Source organism: Photinus pyralis, unplaced genomic scaffold (assembly GCF_008802855.1).
Source record: "Photinus pyralis isolate 1611_PpyrPB1 unplaced genomic scaffold, Ppyr1.3 Ppyr1.4_LG10, whole genome shotgun sequence".
Taxonomy (NCBI): domain Eukaryota; kingdom Metazoa; phylum Arthropoda; class Insecta; order Coleoptera; family Lampyridae; genus Photinus; species Photinus pyralis.
The window spans coordinates 1,899,398-1,917,058 of record NW_022170250.1 but is presented as its reverse complement, the minus strand read 5'-3'; the positions used below and the strand labels follow the sequence as shown (position 1 = coordinate 1,917,058).

The following is a 17,661-nucleotide window of genomic DNA, read 5'->3' as shown; positions in this document are numbered from 1 at the left end:
TTCTTTTCAATAGTGTAGCGAATATTCTAGAAATGGCGATATGATGAAAGCGCCGTGAAAGATGACTCATCGGCGATAAAAAAACCAAGGTGCATGTGACGCAACCTTTCCGGGAAAGATGACGTGTTGTGCTCTAGAATGTTCGAGAACATTCGAAAGCGTTCGGAAGTAATCGAGAACGATTGTTGTTTGCTGTATAATCAAATCGAATTGTGTTTCAGTTCTACCTACGACGCCGAAGTGAAGCATTTCAGATACTCTTAGCGTTTTAGTGTTTTATTGAACTTTTTTTCAGAACCTCAACCTTCTTGAACTTTAGAGCCTTTAGCCACTTTTAAAACGACTTCATATAACATCTATCAGACTCTAGACCCTAAATAGCCAAAAAAACGTTTAAGAGGGGTATTGGTGTTTAAGAGACTTCATGAGTCATCAAATGATTTCTCCCCAACAATTTTCATTGGCTTTCACACCATTTTAATAGCCTTTAGGCAAGTAAATTTTCAGTTTCTAAGAGGTTCCAAAACCTCCAAGAGTAAAAATCTTTTGAAGGCTTTTAGGTCTTTAGAAAATCCGTTACAGTGTTACTTTGACAACCTTAATTCACTTTGAAGAACCTTGAAACACTCTTAAAACGCTTTAAGAGTGCCTAAAGGCTATTAAAACGCTTTAAGAGTGTTCAAGAAACTTCTTGGGGAGATCTTTAGGTTCGCAAACAGCTGTTCGTTTAGTTAGCCTTTATTAGTTGTTAAGAACAAGAGCTTTTGGGTTGCCTACTAAAACCCTAATCCCCTACCCTAGTCGCCTAAGGCTTGAACAGTATCATAAGTGATCAATACTTTAAAATCTTTATGAGGCTCTAGTTTCCACCAGACGCCATGATCTCTAATCCTTAAGGCCTTAGGGCCCCTCACAGGGTTTTAAGATCGGCTTGAGACTCTGCAAGTTTTCAATAATCTCTAAGTATCTAATAAGCGAATTTTGAAGAGCCTTTAAGACCATTTGCGAGCTTTAAGCGAAGTTTAAGGGCAGCAGTTTCTAACCTCCGACAAGCCTTTAAGAGTCTTCAAGAAGTGCTTTTTGAATAGCCTTCAATTGAAGGTCTTTTATCTCTTTAAGATCTCACCTTTTTGAGTGTTTGAAAGCTTTAAAAGTTTGAAATCCTTAAAAACAGTTAAGGACCTTTAAGATATTTATGAATCAGAGTCTCTCCACACATTTGCAATAATCTTCAAGAGGCCTTTAAAATCTTTAATAGAAAATGCCCCTATGAGTTTTATGAGTCCGTAAGATTCCTTAAGGGCGCTGAAGGGTGGCCTACAGTTTTGAATATATTTATGAGCTTTTCAATGCTTCCTTCTCCTTCATTATCTTTAAGAGCTTATAAGATTCCCAAATAATCTGAAATGGTTTTTTTACTTTGTTTTACAGCCTTTACACTCTTTATTAGTCTTTAAAATCCCATATCTTTTAAATGCCTTTAAGAGATTTGTGAGTCTCTTGCCTTTAGATGTTTAAAAACCATTAGGTTCTCAGGTGTCTCCAGGAGCTTCCCAGATCCTTCATGAGTCTTTAGCGAAACTTTAAGGGCCGTGAAGAACCTTTCAACTAAAAAGAGATTTTAGCACGTTTAAAAGGTTGTTGTTGAGATCTCTAAAAATATCAAGAACAACGAATTTGTTAATCTTTAATTTTTCATCCATAACATTTTAAATTCCTTCGATTTTTGTGACTCTTCAGTTGTTTCAGACTCGGACTCTGTTCCAAACAAAATTTTGAATTGTAGGTATGCATTCTCCAAATTCTTCCGATTCTTCAAACTGTTTCTGTCATCAATCAGCTTTTACGAATACTTCTTTTTTAGAGTATTGGGTGCGGTTTTTTGAGGATTCTCCAAATTACTGCGAATCCTCCGAATATTCATCATCTTCCAGTTATTAATGCGAAATTTTAAACTTAGCTGCGAACGAGAGGGTGAGTACCGGCGTTGGGGGCGTAAGATCCAGTATTAAAACAGTACCTGTTACGATTGGGCAATAAATAAAGCAATGCATTGTAAACAATGATTAGCTACTACCCACAAACAGTGAATGGCGAACTATAACAGTACTACCGAAAATCAAGGCACGTTTTTCTCCTACTTCTGGCGGTGGGTGAATTTAACGAACCCAAATATGGAAGTGTAAAAACACTTCTTTGTGTCTAGGTAGTTCGATTTCCGTTACAATCGTAATAGAATGGAAGTGCGGAGTGCCCCAACAGCAATCGAATGAAACTGAAACCAGATAAAGTAGTAAGCAAACCAGTTCGCCGCGTGGGGTTATGAATGGAGTACAATGTTATATCATTGACTTTTTAGTACTGACAGTTACTTTTATAATTGAACCTGTTCGAGTACATTGTACCTACTTGCTCTGCCTTATTTCGATAATCGCGGTGGGTGCAAGTGATTTAGTGCAAGTGAGGTATTATCGCACTCTCTCGACCATTTCAATTAAATAATTCCGATACGTTCTAAAAAAAGGCAAGTTAGTCATTTATAATTGAAGTGGTTTTCCAATTACTCGGGTCATTAAAGCGGAATTCAATGAACCTTGTATTGACAACAAATTATCCAATTAGCAATATTTATGATTGCAAGCGACCGAGGGAAAGCAGTGCGAAATTTCGCATTGTTTATCATATTTTGGGGGCGTACTCGGAAGGAAGAAGGTGACTTTTATCTCTCTGGCCCTGATAAGAGGGCCATCGCTGAATCTGATCGATGCTTACTTATCATGATCATTGTAATGAGGAAATGTAAGCAGTCGCCACCTATCGGCAAGTACGCGAATGTCAATTGGAACATCTACAAAAATGCAGTTGATGCCCGCGCTAAAATCCATACCGCTACCGTTAGTTTCCAGAAAGAGCAATAGAGGGAAATCACGCCACAAAAATTCTCCAATTTTTCAATTATTAGTTTTATACCCAAATTTGGCCTAAGAATTATTATGTACAAGATTTTGGGCATTTTGGGCACAAAGCATCACAAAAAGGTTCAACATACAAAACCAACGCTAAATTGATAGAGATGCTAATTATTTAAAAATTGGATGATGATCCCTGTACCGTTTCTTAAGAACTTGTAAATTTTTAGGTTTTAATTTTAGGAAGATATCTAAAATACGTTTCAAGGCATGTAAAAATTTTCGAGTTTAATTTTATCGCATAACAGAAATGCGTTTTGATCATAGGCATTCTTCCAGCAGATCACTCCTCCTTTCTTTCATACAACATTTCATCCTTGTTTTCAAGCATTCCCAAACCCAAACCGCTTTCTCTTTCACACCTCTCCTCGTAATATACAATTCTGGTGTCCTTTTGTTTAGCCCTAATTCTCATTTATGGTCTCTTTTTTGTCTTCCTTGCTAGTTCATCCCATTTCTTCCGTACATAAACCCCGCATCCCCCAGCCATTCCTTTCTTTTCGCAACATCTGTTCTACCTTGGCTCTTATGTAGAGATTAAATCATGATAGGTAAGTAGGCATCCCTGGTTTAGTCCTTTACATGCCCAAAACACTTTCTCTTCTATTCTTACTCTCAGTATTGTCTCTGTCATTTATCTTCTTGTCTATTTTCCCATCTTCCACACTTTTTCCCTTTCCACTGTGTCAAACCCCGCCTTTAAATCCATGAAAAGCGCCCACAGTACGTGGAGGCGATTAGAAGATTAATCAAGGGAGGTTTCCAACCCCGTCGAACAGTCCACGATACATTTATGTCAGGTGAGTCGATATAGAAAAATGTGCGAGGAGGCTATCCTTTCGAAACACGGAAAATGTCAAAAATTCCTAAAAATCACTTCTTGGGAACCCATACAAGAACTTTGGGAGTTTTTCCACCGAAATGAACCAAAATTCTTCGGTCCTGCATTGTTAAATTACAGACGAAGAAGTGGGCGGTTTCACTGGCGCTGGAAGATACGTCCTGACCGGAAATTTTAAAAAACGGTTTCGCATTGGACGAGGGAGGAGAAGGCTTTGGCAACACGCTGGTGGTATACTATGGAGAAAGGCGAAGAATGTGTACGCGCATCTTAAAAGTCGCGAGTCTAATGAAACTGTTGTAGCAAGAGAACACGACCTTGGACGACTCCAACATCTTCTGGGTAGCTTTCACGAAAGCGGCTCACGAAATGTACACCGTATGTCCAACTACAAGCTTCGGTTAACTCTCGCATTTTAAAGGACTACCAAACGGATCCGCGAATACTGCACGAGAACACCGACGGACGGTCGGTATTTCCGAACAGCTCGCATTCCCACGATTGGATTTTCTCCGAACTTAAATACGCCCGTGAGAGAGCACGGTCACGGTGAGTTTATGAACGTGAAGGTGTTCCTGAAGGGCATTTTGAATCTACGTTCGTTCGCCTACCATCCCGGAAAGATAATGGGATACCAAAAATATCAGGCAAACTAGTGTCCACTTGTCGTGCATTAAAAATGGATAGTAAGATGTTCGAAAGAGAAGCATATTTACCGGAGATTTATATAGAGATATTGTGCACACCCCCAAAATATTAACATGGGAATTTTGTTAGTGGAAAAGAAGGAAGTACATTGTGAAATTCTCTGGAAGTTTTTTTACATCCGCATCCTCTGCTGCTGTTGGTGGGGACTTGCCAATGCCGTCTACCTTGCCCTTCGACTGGCGATTTTGGAGTTTAACTACGCTTTCTGTTGTACTTTTAAAAAATGTCGTTCATTTGAGTTGGTTGGAGAACACTTTAATGTTGCTCTAATGTATCCATACCTTGATTGTAGCCCACCCGCTACCATAAGTGAAGCTTCGGTAACTAGCTTCGCACTACGTTCTGTGGCTTTCGTGTGGCATGAGAATTCCTACCTATTCCACGGAGGAGTGGCAACTTATCCTTTCTGTGATCAAATGATATCAAGGCATTTGTCTCCTCTTCTGTGCAAAGGACCGCATAATAGGTAGGTAATACGAATTTTTATTGCAAATATGGCATTTATGAAGTCTACCAATGCGGAAATTGAGCTTAAAATGTATAGTAACATTTTTAGGCCCAAGTCCAACTCAATTTTATTTTATTTTTTCCTATTAAGCACTCTCATTCTATATAAAAACTAATTCGCATGATGGTAGAAGTCTGTAATAGAAAAAGATAGCGAACGGCAAGAGCAAGATAGCTTACTACCTGATAATTTGAACGAATGCTTGGAATAGACTGGTTCACTTTTATAAAAAACAGCGTTTTAACAGGTTCTAGGAGCAACATTTGGCCAAATAGGCGTTTTTTACTAATTTGGACCTGCTGAATACGAATAATGTACTATTATTCAATGCTCCAACCAATCTTTCTAGCAAATGGAATAGGTACTCACCCAAGGATGCTATATAATATATTATCCTCGCCATTAGAGATTGCCGGTACGTCATAAGTAAATGACTCTAGCTATCCAAAACGTTTATAGTAAAGTCACATGAAAAACAGCACATCAAATAAAGACAGTGAATATTCGAAGTGCATTTGAAGGAAACGAAGTGAGTTATTGAATGAGATAATGTGGTAGAAAGAGAAAAAACAAAAACGAATAACCAATGCGTTTTGTAAACCGTATGAATTTGAACTCTCATTTGACTAAAATAGTTCTTCCGTATATTTGTTTGACAGTTGTGATTTTTAATTGTTTACCTGTCACGCACTTTTAAATCATCGGTTACGCACTTTTCAATCAGTTCTTTTGAGAACTAATCCGTCACTTACGTGTATCCTATTAATCACTTTAGTCTCTCTCTACGAATTCCCATGTCTGCAAAGGGTAAAACTTTGCATACACAAGCACAACAGCTTGTGTTAAACTTAGTGCAACATTTTGAGAAGGAGAAAGAAAACGGTGGTCCATTGATACCCGTATCTGCTGTTCAAGAAGTAAGTGTGATTAATATATAAACCTCTCGCCAGGAAAGATTGCCGGTCACAGAACACTTGACCCCGGTCTACAATCTATGTTTTTCTAAAGATGTGAGCGACTTCCGGGATAGTATCGTGTCAATGTTGAACAAAAAGACTTTTCGTTTAACATTGGCACAATCCTATTCCGGAAGTCGCTCGCATCTTAACAAAAACTTAGATTGTAGATCGACACAAGGTGTGCTGTGACCGGCAATCTTTCCTGGCGAGAGTTATACCTATATTTTCATTTAGTACAAACACACAATTATAGCGAGTGGCCAACGCTTTGGGTATATCTGAGAGGACGGTGCGAAGCATCAAGACAAGAGCGGCATCTAACCCTGTTTTGGAAAGCCCGGGTAAGAAACGGCCCCGCAAGAGAGCCAAATCTGACCTGTTTCGTTAAAACATTTCTACACACGTTCTATACTGCGTAGGGTAGAAGGAGGATCAACATCAGGATCCAGTTGAGAGGCTGCTTATTTCTCATTTCTGATTCCTAGTAATCTAACATTGTGCTAAAAATGTAAAAAAAGTATAAATATGAAATAGAAGTAGAGTGATAGTGACAGTCGTATATTAAAATATATTTTGAACATAATTAATATCCATTTAGTGTATCATTTTGAATTTATCCTTATTGTAAGCCATCATAAGAACAGAGTGAGTAACTTTGAAAAGTGGTAGTCTTGCAATGTGCAGCTGGGTGTATGTAAATCGTATAACCTATAAATTGAATACTCTAATTGTGAATTTATAATTCTTTATCGGCAAACTCACTTATGAATGCAAGACCCGACCATTGTAATAATTCTGACGTAGCGTAATTACTAAATGTTCACATTTTTGGAAAAATTCCATTGTAATGAGGCAGCTTACAACAATGGGTTTATCTTACCATATGGCCTGTAAAAATAACGCATTAATGACCTGTTAGATTACAAGGATTTTGTTTTCTCACCGTCTTTATTACGTTATATTTTATACCAATTAAAAACCAAAATCGACTAACGATACTTTCTGCGATTTGACAGTTTTGCACCTTCAAATAAACATCCAATAAATGACAGCTGTCGCCATCTCGGAGTATATTTTCTAATCAAGTTGGCATTATTACGGAAGTAATTTGACTCATAGTTTTCGTAGGTAATTGCACAAGTGCATCAAAATTACCGATAATTTTTTTGAAAGCATGTTGTCTAAAAACTGCATGAGTTTATTTTCATATTTTGGCGAAAGAGCCCGACACCGAAGGTGGAGGGCTCTTTTAACAACATAAGAAAATGACCGAATGCAGTTTTTTACTGACAACATGCTTGAATAAAAAATTATCATATATAATACCATAAGTAGTCGAAGTATTGTCGAATATTTTTGAGGTGCTGTCACGAATGCTAGTTACGCTGATTAATACCACGAGCGCTTGCTCAAAAATAATCTACAAATACTTCGACTACGAATGGTATTCGGAGGACTATTCAATGAATCAAAAGAAAAATTAAGCATAATTCCCCACGCGAATGTATTTCCATGACAACAATAAACGTCAAAATAAATTACGGAAGGAAGTTGCTTTTCATTTTGCTATTGATTCTATTCGACCTTTTGTGCTCCAAGCTAACTCGTTATGAGTGATTAAATTAAAAGATGTGGTGATAAGTCGGTTGTCGAAATTGCTTAACAAACTAAGAAGAATGTTCCGGTTAATACGACAAAATTTCGCGACAGTTCACTGGTGGAAGTTTGACAAATGTCATTGAATAATCGCATTGAATTGTCGCTGAAATACCACACGTGAAATTATCACTTATAATTGCACAAGAGGTTTGTATTTTACCGAGTAAATTTGGGTTGTTTAGGTAATGAAAATCTGTTGCCTAGCAATTAGACGAGAAAAACTGTCAACTGACAGTTTTTCGAGTTCAATTGCTAAAAGGCAACAGATTTGAATTGCAACAACACAAATTTACTCGGTTTAAATACAAACCTCGAGTGTAATTCGGCAGGACAATTTAACGAACAAGAAATTCACATAACTAATCAATTACTGACAGACGTCAAACTTGTCATATGGGAAAGGATAATGCGATAATTGGTTCGAAAATGAATAAGTGAAAAAACCACTAGTGCATTTGTCGCTGTAAAAGTTGCAGGTAACTTTTGCCGCTGTCAAAGTGACAATTTCACTGCGGCTTATGCGATTTTTTATACATGAGTTGAATTGTCGCTGAAATACCACACGTGAAATTATCATATATAATACCATAAGTAGTCGAAGTATTGTCGAATATTTTTGAGGTGCTGTCACGAATGCTAGTTACGCTGATTAATACCACGAGCGCTTGCGCGAGTGGTAATAAAAAGCGTAACTAGCATGAGTGGAGCAGCAGCTCAAAAATAATCTACAAATACTTCGACTACGAATGGTATTCGGAGGACTATTCGAATCAAAAGAAAAATTAAGCATAATTACCCACGCGAATATATTTCCATGACAACAATAAACGTCAAAATAAATTATGGAAGTTGCTTTTCATTTTGCTATTGATTCTATTCGAACTTTTGTGCTCCAAGCTAATTCGTTATGAGTGATTAAATTAAAAGATGTGGTGATAAGACGGTTGTCGAAATTGATTAACAAACTAAGAAGAGTGTTCCGGTTAATACGACAAAATTTCGCGTCATTTCACTGGTGGAAGTTTGACAAATGTCATTGAATAATCGCATTGAATTGTCGCTGAAATACCACACGTGAAATTATCGCTGGAATACCACACGTGCAATTATCACTATAATTCGTTCCCATTGGCGCAGCAATTTGAAATCGAGACATTTCACTGGTTGAAATGTGACAAATGTTAGATGAATTGAATAGTCAGGTTTATTTTGATGCACGAGTGTAATTTAGGGGAATATTTCCCGAACAAGCATTACTTGTCAAACTGACGTTACCTACTTATAAATTGTCGGTGTATTGTGAAATTGTCCAAAGGAGCTGCCAGTTGCCATGGATATGGACAGTGCAATTATCGCACTATAATGTCACTTATAATTGCACAAGAGGTTTGTATTTTACCGAGTAAATTTGGGTTGTTTAGGTCTTAGACTATGAAAGAGAGGGGACCCGTAATAGAGCGCGCGCGCGTGAGGCAAATTGCGATCATACTGCCACCACCAGTGGCGCCCGCTCGGGTATTACATTAGGAAATTACAATTTATTTATACTGCCATCATGGTATGATTAACCTGTGCGTACAGTTGTCGGACATAATATTAGGTTCTTATCTGAATAGAGAGACAAAAAACGCGATAAACGTAAACATACGACTGGACTTTGATCGTTTCAGAAACAGGGTTCGCGATATAAACGCCATATTATTGAAAGTAAAGGGTTTTTCCGAGGGTTTTTCATTAAGAGCGCTCGAACTTTGAAATGAAATAAAACAACCTGTTTATGTGATATTACCACAAGTTTTATAATATTTTAAAGGATATTCGATGACATTATTTATGAAAAATAATTTCAGTGAAAAGGCCCCCCCGACTCCGCTGTGGACGTTGCATTGTGGTGGACCAATTTTGGACATGTTCGCTTAAACTGGGCTGAATTTCACGAAGAAAGCGAGTTATACTGGTCTTTAGGGCAGCAATTGACTGTGGTAAACACAAGAGTTTATCGAATGTGGAGGCGATCGATGTGTATTGCTTCGAACATCGATCGATGACCTCTCTCTTTTGAAGACCAAATCCTATCTGTCGTACTACATGTAAGTACAAAGGCAACATACACTGTAGTTAAACTACTCCATACAAAGTAATCAGTCGCCTAAGGGTTAGGCATCCAAACATGTACATATCTGTTACGTCATGTAACTAGATATTCACGCCGTCACTGGAATATCGCTTGCAGGTTATATCACTTACTTACTGTAATCGAGAAATTATCAATGAAAAGAAGTATAAAGCAGTATTTTATTGATGCACAAAAATATAGGACAATTGTAAGATTATGAAAATGAAGACCTTAAAAGTGTTTTATTAACTACCATGAAGATTTAATTAAATTTAGCCAAACCAGACAACGTGCCGTTTTTTATCTTGCCTATGAAATGATATTCCTGCTGGAAAACGACCACTGCAACTTTTACAGTTGTACGCAGAACAATTCACCACGTTTATATCACACACTTTTGCACACACAAACTTTATCAATAATGAAGAAATGTCAAAAAATTCACACTGCCACCGCGCTTTGAGTGCCACCGAAAATATGGCGGTCGTCTCGAAATTCGCGTCAAATTCACGCATGCCGTGGATGCGGTATTACGGGTCCCCTCTCTTTCCTTGTCTAAGGTTTAGGTCAAGGATACTATATAATATAAGGATTGCTCGATCCCTATATCAATCACTCTTTATTTGTCCGTATACCAAAAATAGGTTTTGACACGTCAGAAAATATGGTAAATATTAAATTAGTACAATGCATATATATATATATAAAAGGAATAATAAAAACAGTTTAAAATTTCAAATAAATAAAAGCTAGACAGACCATGTGGCTAAAACAGAATATAGATTATAAACAATTTAAAATTTTAGTTAAAAAGAGACAAAACAGAGATAAAATATAAACAAGTAAAGGTAAAAATGACTAGAGAATAGAGAAAAACCACTAGTGCATTTGTCGCTGGAAAAGATGCAGGTAACTTTTGCCCTGTCAAAGGTGACAATTGCCCCTGCGGCTTATGAGATTTTTTATACATGGTTGAATTGTGCTGTAATTGAGCGATTAATTGCACATCTCATATGGCATTTATGACATATGAGGGAATTACGCGCACGTATCGGAGATTTATTAATTCGCTAATGTGCGAAGGTCCGTTTGAAATTGGTAGTTTGAATAAGTTCGTCATAATACGTACGTATTCGTCACCGAATCCCAGTTCGCGCGTAAACGCTTCACTTAGAGACAACGCCTAAGTCATATGTGACGTCACCAACGGACCTGGCTGTCAGAATTGACAGTTATAATTTGCTAAGTTGTCAACGTTTTACATTAGCGTTATAACTGTGTGTATGTGTTCGCTATATTGCAACAAAAATGCTTGGACGCCGACGTGCAGTATTGGACTGTAATAACAATTTGGGGTAGTATTCACATTTTACACTCAACTGGCGCTCATTTTAGCCAGTGTCAAGAAGAACGTCGAGAAATCGTTATTTTAAGATGGACAAAGTTGAAATAAACTGATTTAGCTGCAATTTCCTGATTGAAGAGTACTAAAAACTTGTACTTGACCTTAAACAGCAAATTGTTCTTATTCACTCTTCTAAAAACCTAAAAACAGTTCAAGATACGATTGTTCAAACTCCATTCACAACTTCTTCAAAAACCACCCAAACTGTATCACCTAAATTAAGTAAAAAAAAAAGGGTAACTTCATCAGACAAACAATCACAATCGATTGCACATTCCCGTGACGAGGACGACTTAGTCCAAAAAACTAAATTAAAAAACCATAACCTAAAACAAAATTCTACCTCGAATAATGACAGCAACAAAAAAGTAAAACATACTGAAAATAATCTTTTAAATAAATCTTTGTTTGATGAGATGCAAGAGCTAAACACAAGCATAAAAATTAACGTAAAGCATCAAGCAGCTCCAAAAACATGTAAATCTAAATCAACAGTATCGAATACTGAATGTATAATAAAAACTAAATATCAAAACTACAGAATTTATTTACGCTTATACAAAACTTCTAATTCCAACGAGACGTAAGAAGAGAATGTCCCCTTTTACAACTTATCCCGTATATGTAACATGATATACCGACCGATCGCCACCCTCAGCCGCCAATGACCTTCTTTTTTTTGTGGCCAGTCTGGATGCAAGTGTGACCCTCGTTGTTTACTTTACAGTCGGCCAAGCTACCATTATCCACGTCCCCGTGGAACACATACCGCCCTATAACACAAAGTGGTATAAAAATTTACCCAGCCACATAACATTAATATAGTAATTTAAATTTGTTTGCATACAGTTTGTGTCCGTAGACGATTAATTTACGGATCATTCTCCTCTTTGTAATCTGTAAACAAAATGAATTATTCGTCACCTGAATCCACGTCGGATTCAGAACTGATATCGTACGATAAGACCTTCATCTTATCAAGAGGCACGATGCCTTTATATCTTCTCTGCGATCGAGAAGATCCTTGCAAGTCCTCGACCACGAATCTATCATGGTCCAAGACTTTCGTGATAACGTATGGGCCATTATATTTCGGCAATAACTTTTTGCTTTGACCCTCATTGCTAGTTATTTTCGTTCTAACTAACACTTGATCACCCTGCTTAAATGTCCGACCGACACACCTTTTAGCATCGGAACGACATTTATTATCTCTTTGCCGGGCACCAATTTCGATTTTTGCTTGCTCTCGAATCGTATCAAGGCCAGCACGTTCAGCAGGTTCTAGCGCTATTTCGTTGTCTAGAACAGCATTGGCAACACCCCTTGGGACGTACCCCAAAAGTATTTCATATGGGGACTTCATCGTAGCTGAATTCCTCGTAGAATTCAGGCCCCACTGAACTTTGGATACATGTCATCCCACTTATGCTCATCATCCGTAGATGTAGCGGGTTGGGCAAGTATCGTGCGATTGTACCGCTCAACTTGGCCATTCGCTCTCGGGGTTGCCGTTACATTTAACTTTTATTCAATGATTTAACACATGTTTAACACTCATTTCCTTTAAAAATTCCTGAAATCGTTTACTAATATAACAACTTCCTCTGTCAGATATCACCCTTCCAGGTACCCCAAATTCTCGAAAATACTTGAAAAAACGTAATTAGAGGTTTTACCTTCGTCAAATGAACTGCTTTTAAAAAGAGGTATTTAGTAAAAGCGTCAACAACTACAATTGAAAATTTAGAGCCCGGTAATCAACGCACATACGTTGGTCACCGTTCTTTTTTTTTCACTAACAATATCGGACTACGGTGAATCCGATTCGCGAATTATATTGTTTTGCAACAAACCGTCAACTACCTCTCTCACGACTTTTCGTTCATCGAATGAGAGCCTATAGGGACGACAAATAACAAAACTGTCATCGTCCAATTTAATTGACATTTTCAACACATCTGTTTTTGATATTATTGTAAATCATTTTCGGTATAGTTGTGACTATTGTGAACCGACGTACCCAAAACAGGTATATCTAACAGAGATGTAACATCTTCAAAACAAGGAACACATCTAACTAAAATATTTTTGGGACTTACCTCAATATCGTGTTGAGATAAGTTGTTTATCGTTACGTACCCATCGTTGCCGTTCGTTATGCAATGCAGGAATCCCAGAGGTGCTCTCTGCCAGGAACCGCTCGTAAGTTTCCTTGGACAAGTAGGTACATCACCATCGTAGGCGCCTCTTGAAGTAACCGCAACCAATACTTTAGTCCTTGCCTGTACAATGGTGCGGTCCTTGGCCCACATAGGGATCTTGCGCTCGGGTAAATCCAAACCTTTAGCGTTGTCGGCGTCTGCATCAAGAATCCTTACGGTCCTTCCCATAACCAGCATTATAGTTTTTTCATGATTTAAAAACGTTTGACCGACCATAACGGGAACGTCTTGGATGTGAGTCGGCACAATAAAAACTTCGACAGGTAGTTCAACTTCGTCCACCTTTAAATTTACCACTGCACTTCCCAATGCTTTCACTTCACAACCACCGTATCCAATTATATTAACCGTTGAAGCTGAGTACTGCATTGACAATTCCTGAGCTTCTTTTTCTCGAACGAGCACTGCGCCACACCCTGAATCAACATAAGACCGCAAAGGTTTTCCGTTTACCCAGCAGTCAAAAAAGTACGATTCCGCTACGCTTTTATTTCCATTTGCACTGGAACGCCTTCATATTGGCCTTCCGATGTTAATAAAACTCCCGATCTCCTAGACTTTTTTATCACAAAAGGAATTTCGTCCCTCTACACCCAAGCAATATCTAAACTAGATTTGTCTTCTGACCATACACCTGTTATAGCCACGATAAGCGCAAGCGTAATAACAACGCCCAAAAAGCCCTCTCTATATAACGCGAGAACGAACTGGGATTTTTTTCGAGAGCAACTTGAAACCAACTATCAACTAAAATGGCCACTTAAAACGGAAAAAGACATCGACGAAGCAATCAACCAGGTTACTTGTATTATCCAAGAAGCAGCCTTCCGTTCAACACCAAAACCAAAAGAAACAAACGAGGCAAATGTTAATATACCGCTACAAGTAAGGGAGAAAATCGCTGAAAAAAGAAACTCCAGAAGAGGGTGGCATCGCAGCAGACATCCAAACGACAAGACAGTTTATAATAGAATAACCAAAGAGCTAAAACAGCTAATGTTTCAAATCAAAAACGAAGCTATTGGAGAGTACTTGCACACCTTGACACCAAACTCTCAAAGTGATTACTCATTGTGGAAAGCGACAAGGAAATTAAAACGACCTTGCCTGCAAATACCGCCAATCCGAAACAAAAACGGCTCCTGGGCTCGGGACAATAAAGCTAAAGCTGAAGTATTCGCCGAACATCTGTCCAACATTTTTCGACCACATCCACCCGAAAACAACGCGGATGAGAAAGAAATATTAGACTTTCTGGAAGCCCCAATGCAGATGTCACGTCCAATAAAACACATTAGACCAAGGGAAATCTGGGACGAAATAAAACTTTTAAATACCAGTAAAACCCCCGGATACGATCTAATAAGTGCCCGCACATTGAAAGAACTTCCCAGGAAAATCATAGTAGCTCTGACAGAAATCTTTAACGCTGTATTACGAATCCAGTATTTTCCAATCCAATGTAAGTTTGGACAGATTATACTTATACCAAAACCGGGAAAGCCTCCCCAGGAAGCTGCATCTTACCGACCAATAACACTTCTGTCATGCTTATCTAAACTACTAGAAAAGTTAATATTAAAACGCCTTAAGCCATTAATCCACGAAGACATTACTCCAGACCATCAGTTCGGCTTTCGAGAAAAGCACTCGACAGTAGAACAAGTTCATCGAATTGTCAAGATAATAGGAAATGACTTAGAAGAGAAACGGATATGCTCAGCAGTATTCCTGGACATCAAGCAGGCGTTCGACACTGTATGGCACATCGGTCTGTTGCACAAAATCAAAAAACATCTTCCTCATCAATATTACCTGCTTTTCAAATCATACCTCTCGGAGCGATATTTCCAAGTTAAACAAGACCAAGAGTTGTCGGAATACTACTTAATACAAGCCGGAGTGCCCCAAGGAAGCATTATGGGTCCCATACTGTATCAGCTCTATACTGCGGACATACCAACCTCCGAAAATACAGTAACTGCCACATTCGCAGACGATACGGCAATTTTGGCATCGCATAGAGACCCTTTGGAGACAACTAATAGGTTACAAAGCGCTTTAAATCAAATAAACATCTGGACTGAGAAGTGGAGAGTTAAAATAAATGAAACCAAGTCAGCTCATGTAACATTCACCTTGCGACATATCGATACTCCTAACGTACATTTAAACGGAGTTATAATTCCAAAACAGGAAAAAGTTAAATATCTAGGTATTCACTTGGATCGACGCCTCACATGGAAAAACCACATCATTGCTAAAAGAAATGAAATCAATATAAAATTGAAAAGGATGTACTGGTTACTGGGAAGAAGATCAACACTCACCATTAACAACAAACTACTACTGTACAAAGTAATGATCATTCCTATATGGACATATGGCATCATGCTGTGGGGTTGTGCCAAAGCAAGTAACCTAAACATAATTCAACGTACTCAAAATAAAGCCCTAAGAACCATCGCCGACGCTCCATGGTATATCAGAAATGAGACGTTACATAACGACTTAAACATAACAACAGTCAAAGAAGAGATAAGGAAACGCACTGAGAACTACATCGCACGACTACATCGGCACCCAAACCCATTAGCTATCAACCTTTTGTTAGATGAGGAGCCCAACAACCGAAGACTACAGATAAACCATGTGTTAGATAATGTGTAAAAATTTTAAAATTGTTAGGGAGTAGCTCCAGTGGGAGCAACCCCATTCAAGTCAGAATCTTTCACAACTTTTGCTTGTTGGCCTAAAAGGCTAGTTGTAAATTAATTGTTTCAGTAAAAAAAAAAAAAAAAAAAAAAAAAAAAAAAAAAAAAAAAAAAACTTATCAAATGAGTTTTCACAGTAAATGGAAATCGTCTACATTCTTTTTCCGAATGTCCCAAACGCCTGCACTTTTTGCACTCTAACCTCGGTTTTGGGCACTTATTAGAAAAATGTCCCGTTTCCTTACAGTTGTAACAGCGCGAGGCCCTTTTCTCATTACCGAATTCCATTTTTTTGGGAGAGGAATCAGTCAGGTTCTTTTGGACATTCGCGGTGTCACGATGTGATACCTTTTCGATTGTAGAAATTCCGGATGTGAGTGTCGAAAGATATTCCGCATAAAGCAGACTTGGTGATTCGTATCTTCCTGCTCGCGCTCCCGCCTGAAGCGTCGCGTCCGGAATTCCGTCAATAAGGCACGACACTGCTTTCTTTCCTTTAATCTCGCATGCGTTTATTAGTTCCATTTTTTCAAAATAATAATGCTCCCAAGATTCGTTACTCGACTTTGTGCGCTGAACGAGTTTTCTTAAAACTGTGGCAAAATCGTGATGTTCGGGAAATGATTTTACTAATATCCTTTTCCATTCTACCCAAGTATAATCGTACGTTTTTAAGTTTTCGTACCACTTTTTCGCCAAACCAGTTAACCGATTCTGCATATGGTAAACCGTTGTTGCATCGTCCCACATATTTATCGCGCTTAATTGCTCTATCTTATGAATCCATTTGTTAATGGATAGATTTGGGTTTCCAGGGGCGAATTCTGGTATACATTTGGATTTTCCCAAAAACTGTCTGTTATATACTTTCGTCTCACTTCGACTTCTTATCAATTTCTCCACCAAGTTCTCTAATCGAGTGATTTTATCACTAGGAGGGGGCGAAGGTGTATTTATCTCGCGACTAGTGGATGGCTTAGGGGACACGTACCTTTTTTCGTTGTATAATTTATGACGTCTTTTGGTACCACGACTACGTGATTCGTTTCCGTCTGTGCTTGAACTCGTAGAATCCGAGTCATTTGATGAAGACGACGATCTGGATCTGTGTCGACCCATTTTCTTTATCAAATAGCACTAATATTGCGTGACACACCAATATTGCGTGACACACCAAAGGCGCTTTCTTTCGGTGATCCAAACGCGTTTGGATTGTCAAATCACGTTCTTTCGAAGTGTGATCTTATAATCATGATTGCTAAAATCGTGAACAAACTGAACATAAAAGTATTTTGACACGAATTCCTAACCTATAAATGCAAGGATATTCTGGATATTTTTGCTCAAATGTTAGATTAGTCAATATTTGTATAGCATAATCGTGCACGTGCTTCCACTTGTATTTAAATTATTTTCATAATCCAAACAAAAAATACGTATGTAATTCGAATGCAAATGTGCGCTACGTAAACTTAACCAAACTTTGATTCAAATTCGCGCGTTCTTTCGTAAAACGTGATCCTACGAATCACGATCTCGAAATCATGATTGCGAAGT

General features: G+C 38.2%; 3 protein-coding genes across 3 annotated transcripts in view; all 3 read right to left on the bottom strand.

Annotated features, from left to right (window-relative positions):
- Positions 1 to 11,694: 11,694 nt before the first annotated feature.
- Positions 11,695 to 13,879, bottom strand: LOC116162565. The gene is made up of 2 exons (XM_031476209.1): positions 13,308 to 13,879; positions 11,695 to 11,938 (listed from the first exon to the last, which is right to left on the bottom strand). The coding sequence occupies exons 1-2, from the start codon at positions 13,757 to 13,759 to the stop codon at positions 11,908 to 11,910; spliced, it is 483 nt and encodes a 160-aa protein (XP_031332069.1). The 5' UTR covers positions 13,760 to 13,879; the 3' UTR covers positions 11,695 to 11,907.
- Positions 13,880 to 16,074: 2,195 nt separating this feature from the next.
- Positions 16,075 to 17,246, bottom strand: LOC116161422. The gene is made up of 2 exons (XM_031474757.1): positions 16,221 to 17,246; positions 16,075 to 16,142 (listed from the first exon to the last, which is right to left on the bottom strand). Exons 1-2 carry the CDS (start codon positions 17,221 to 17,223, stop codon positions 16,075 to 16,077), a joined length of 1,071 nt encoding a protein of 356 aa, XP_031330617.1. The 5' UTR covers positions 17,224 to 17,246.
- Positions 17,232 to 17,661, bottom strand: part of LOC116161420 — a 1,498-nt gene continuing 1,068 nt past the window's right edge. The window contains exon 2 of the mRNA XM_031474756.1: positions 17,232 to 17,241. Coding sequence (XP_031330616.1) covers positions 17,232 to 17,241 — 10 coding nt within the window. The remainder of the gene's footprint in view (positions 17,242 to 17,661) is intronic.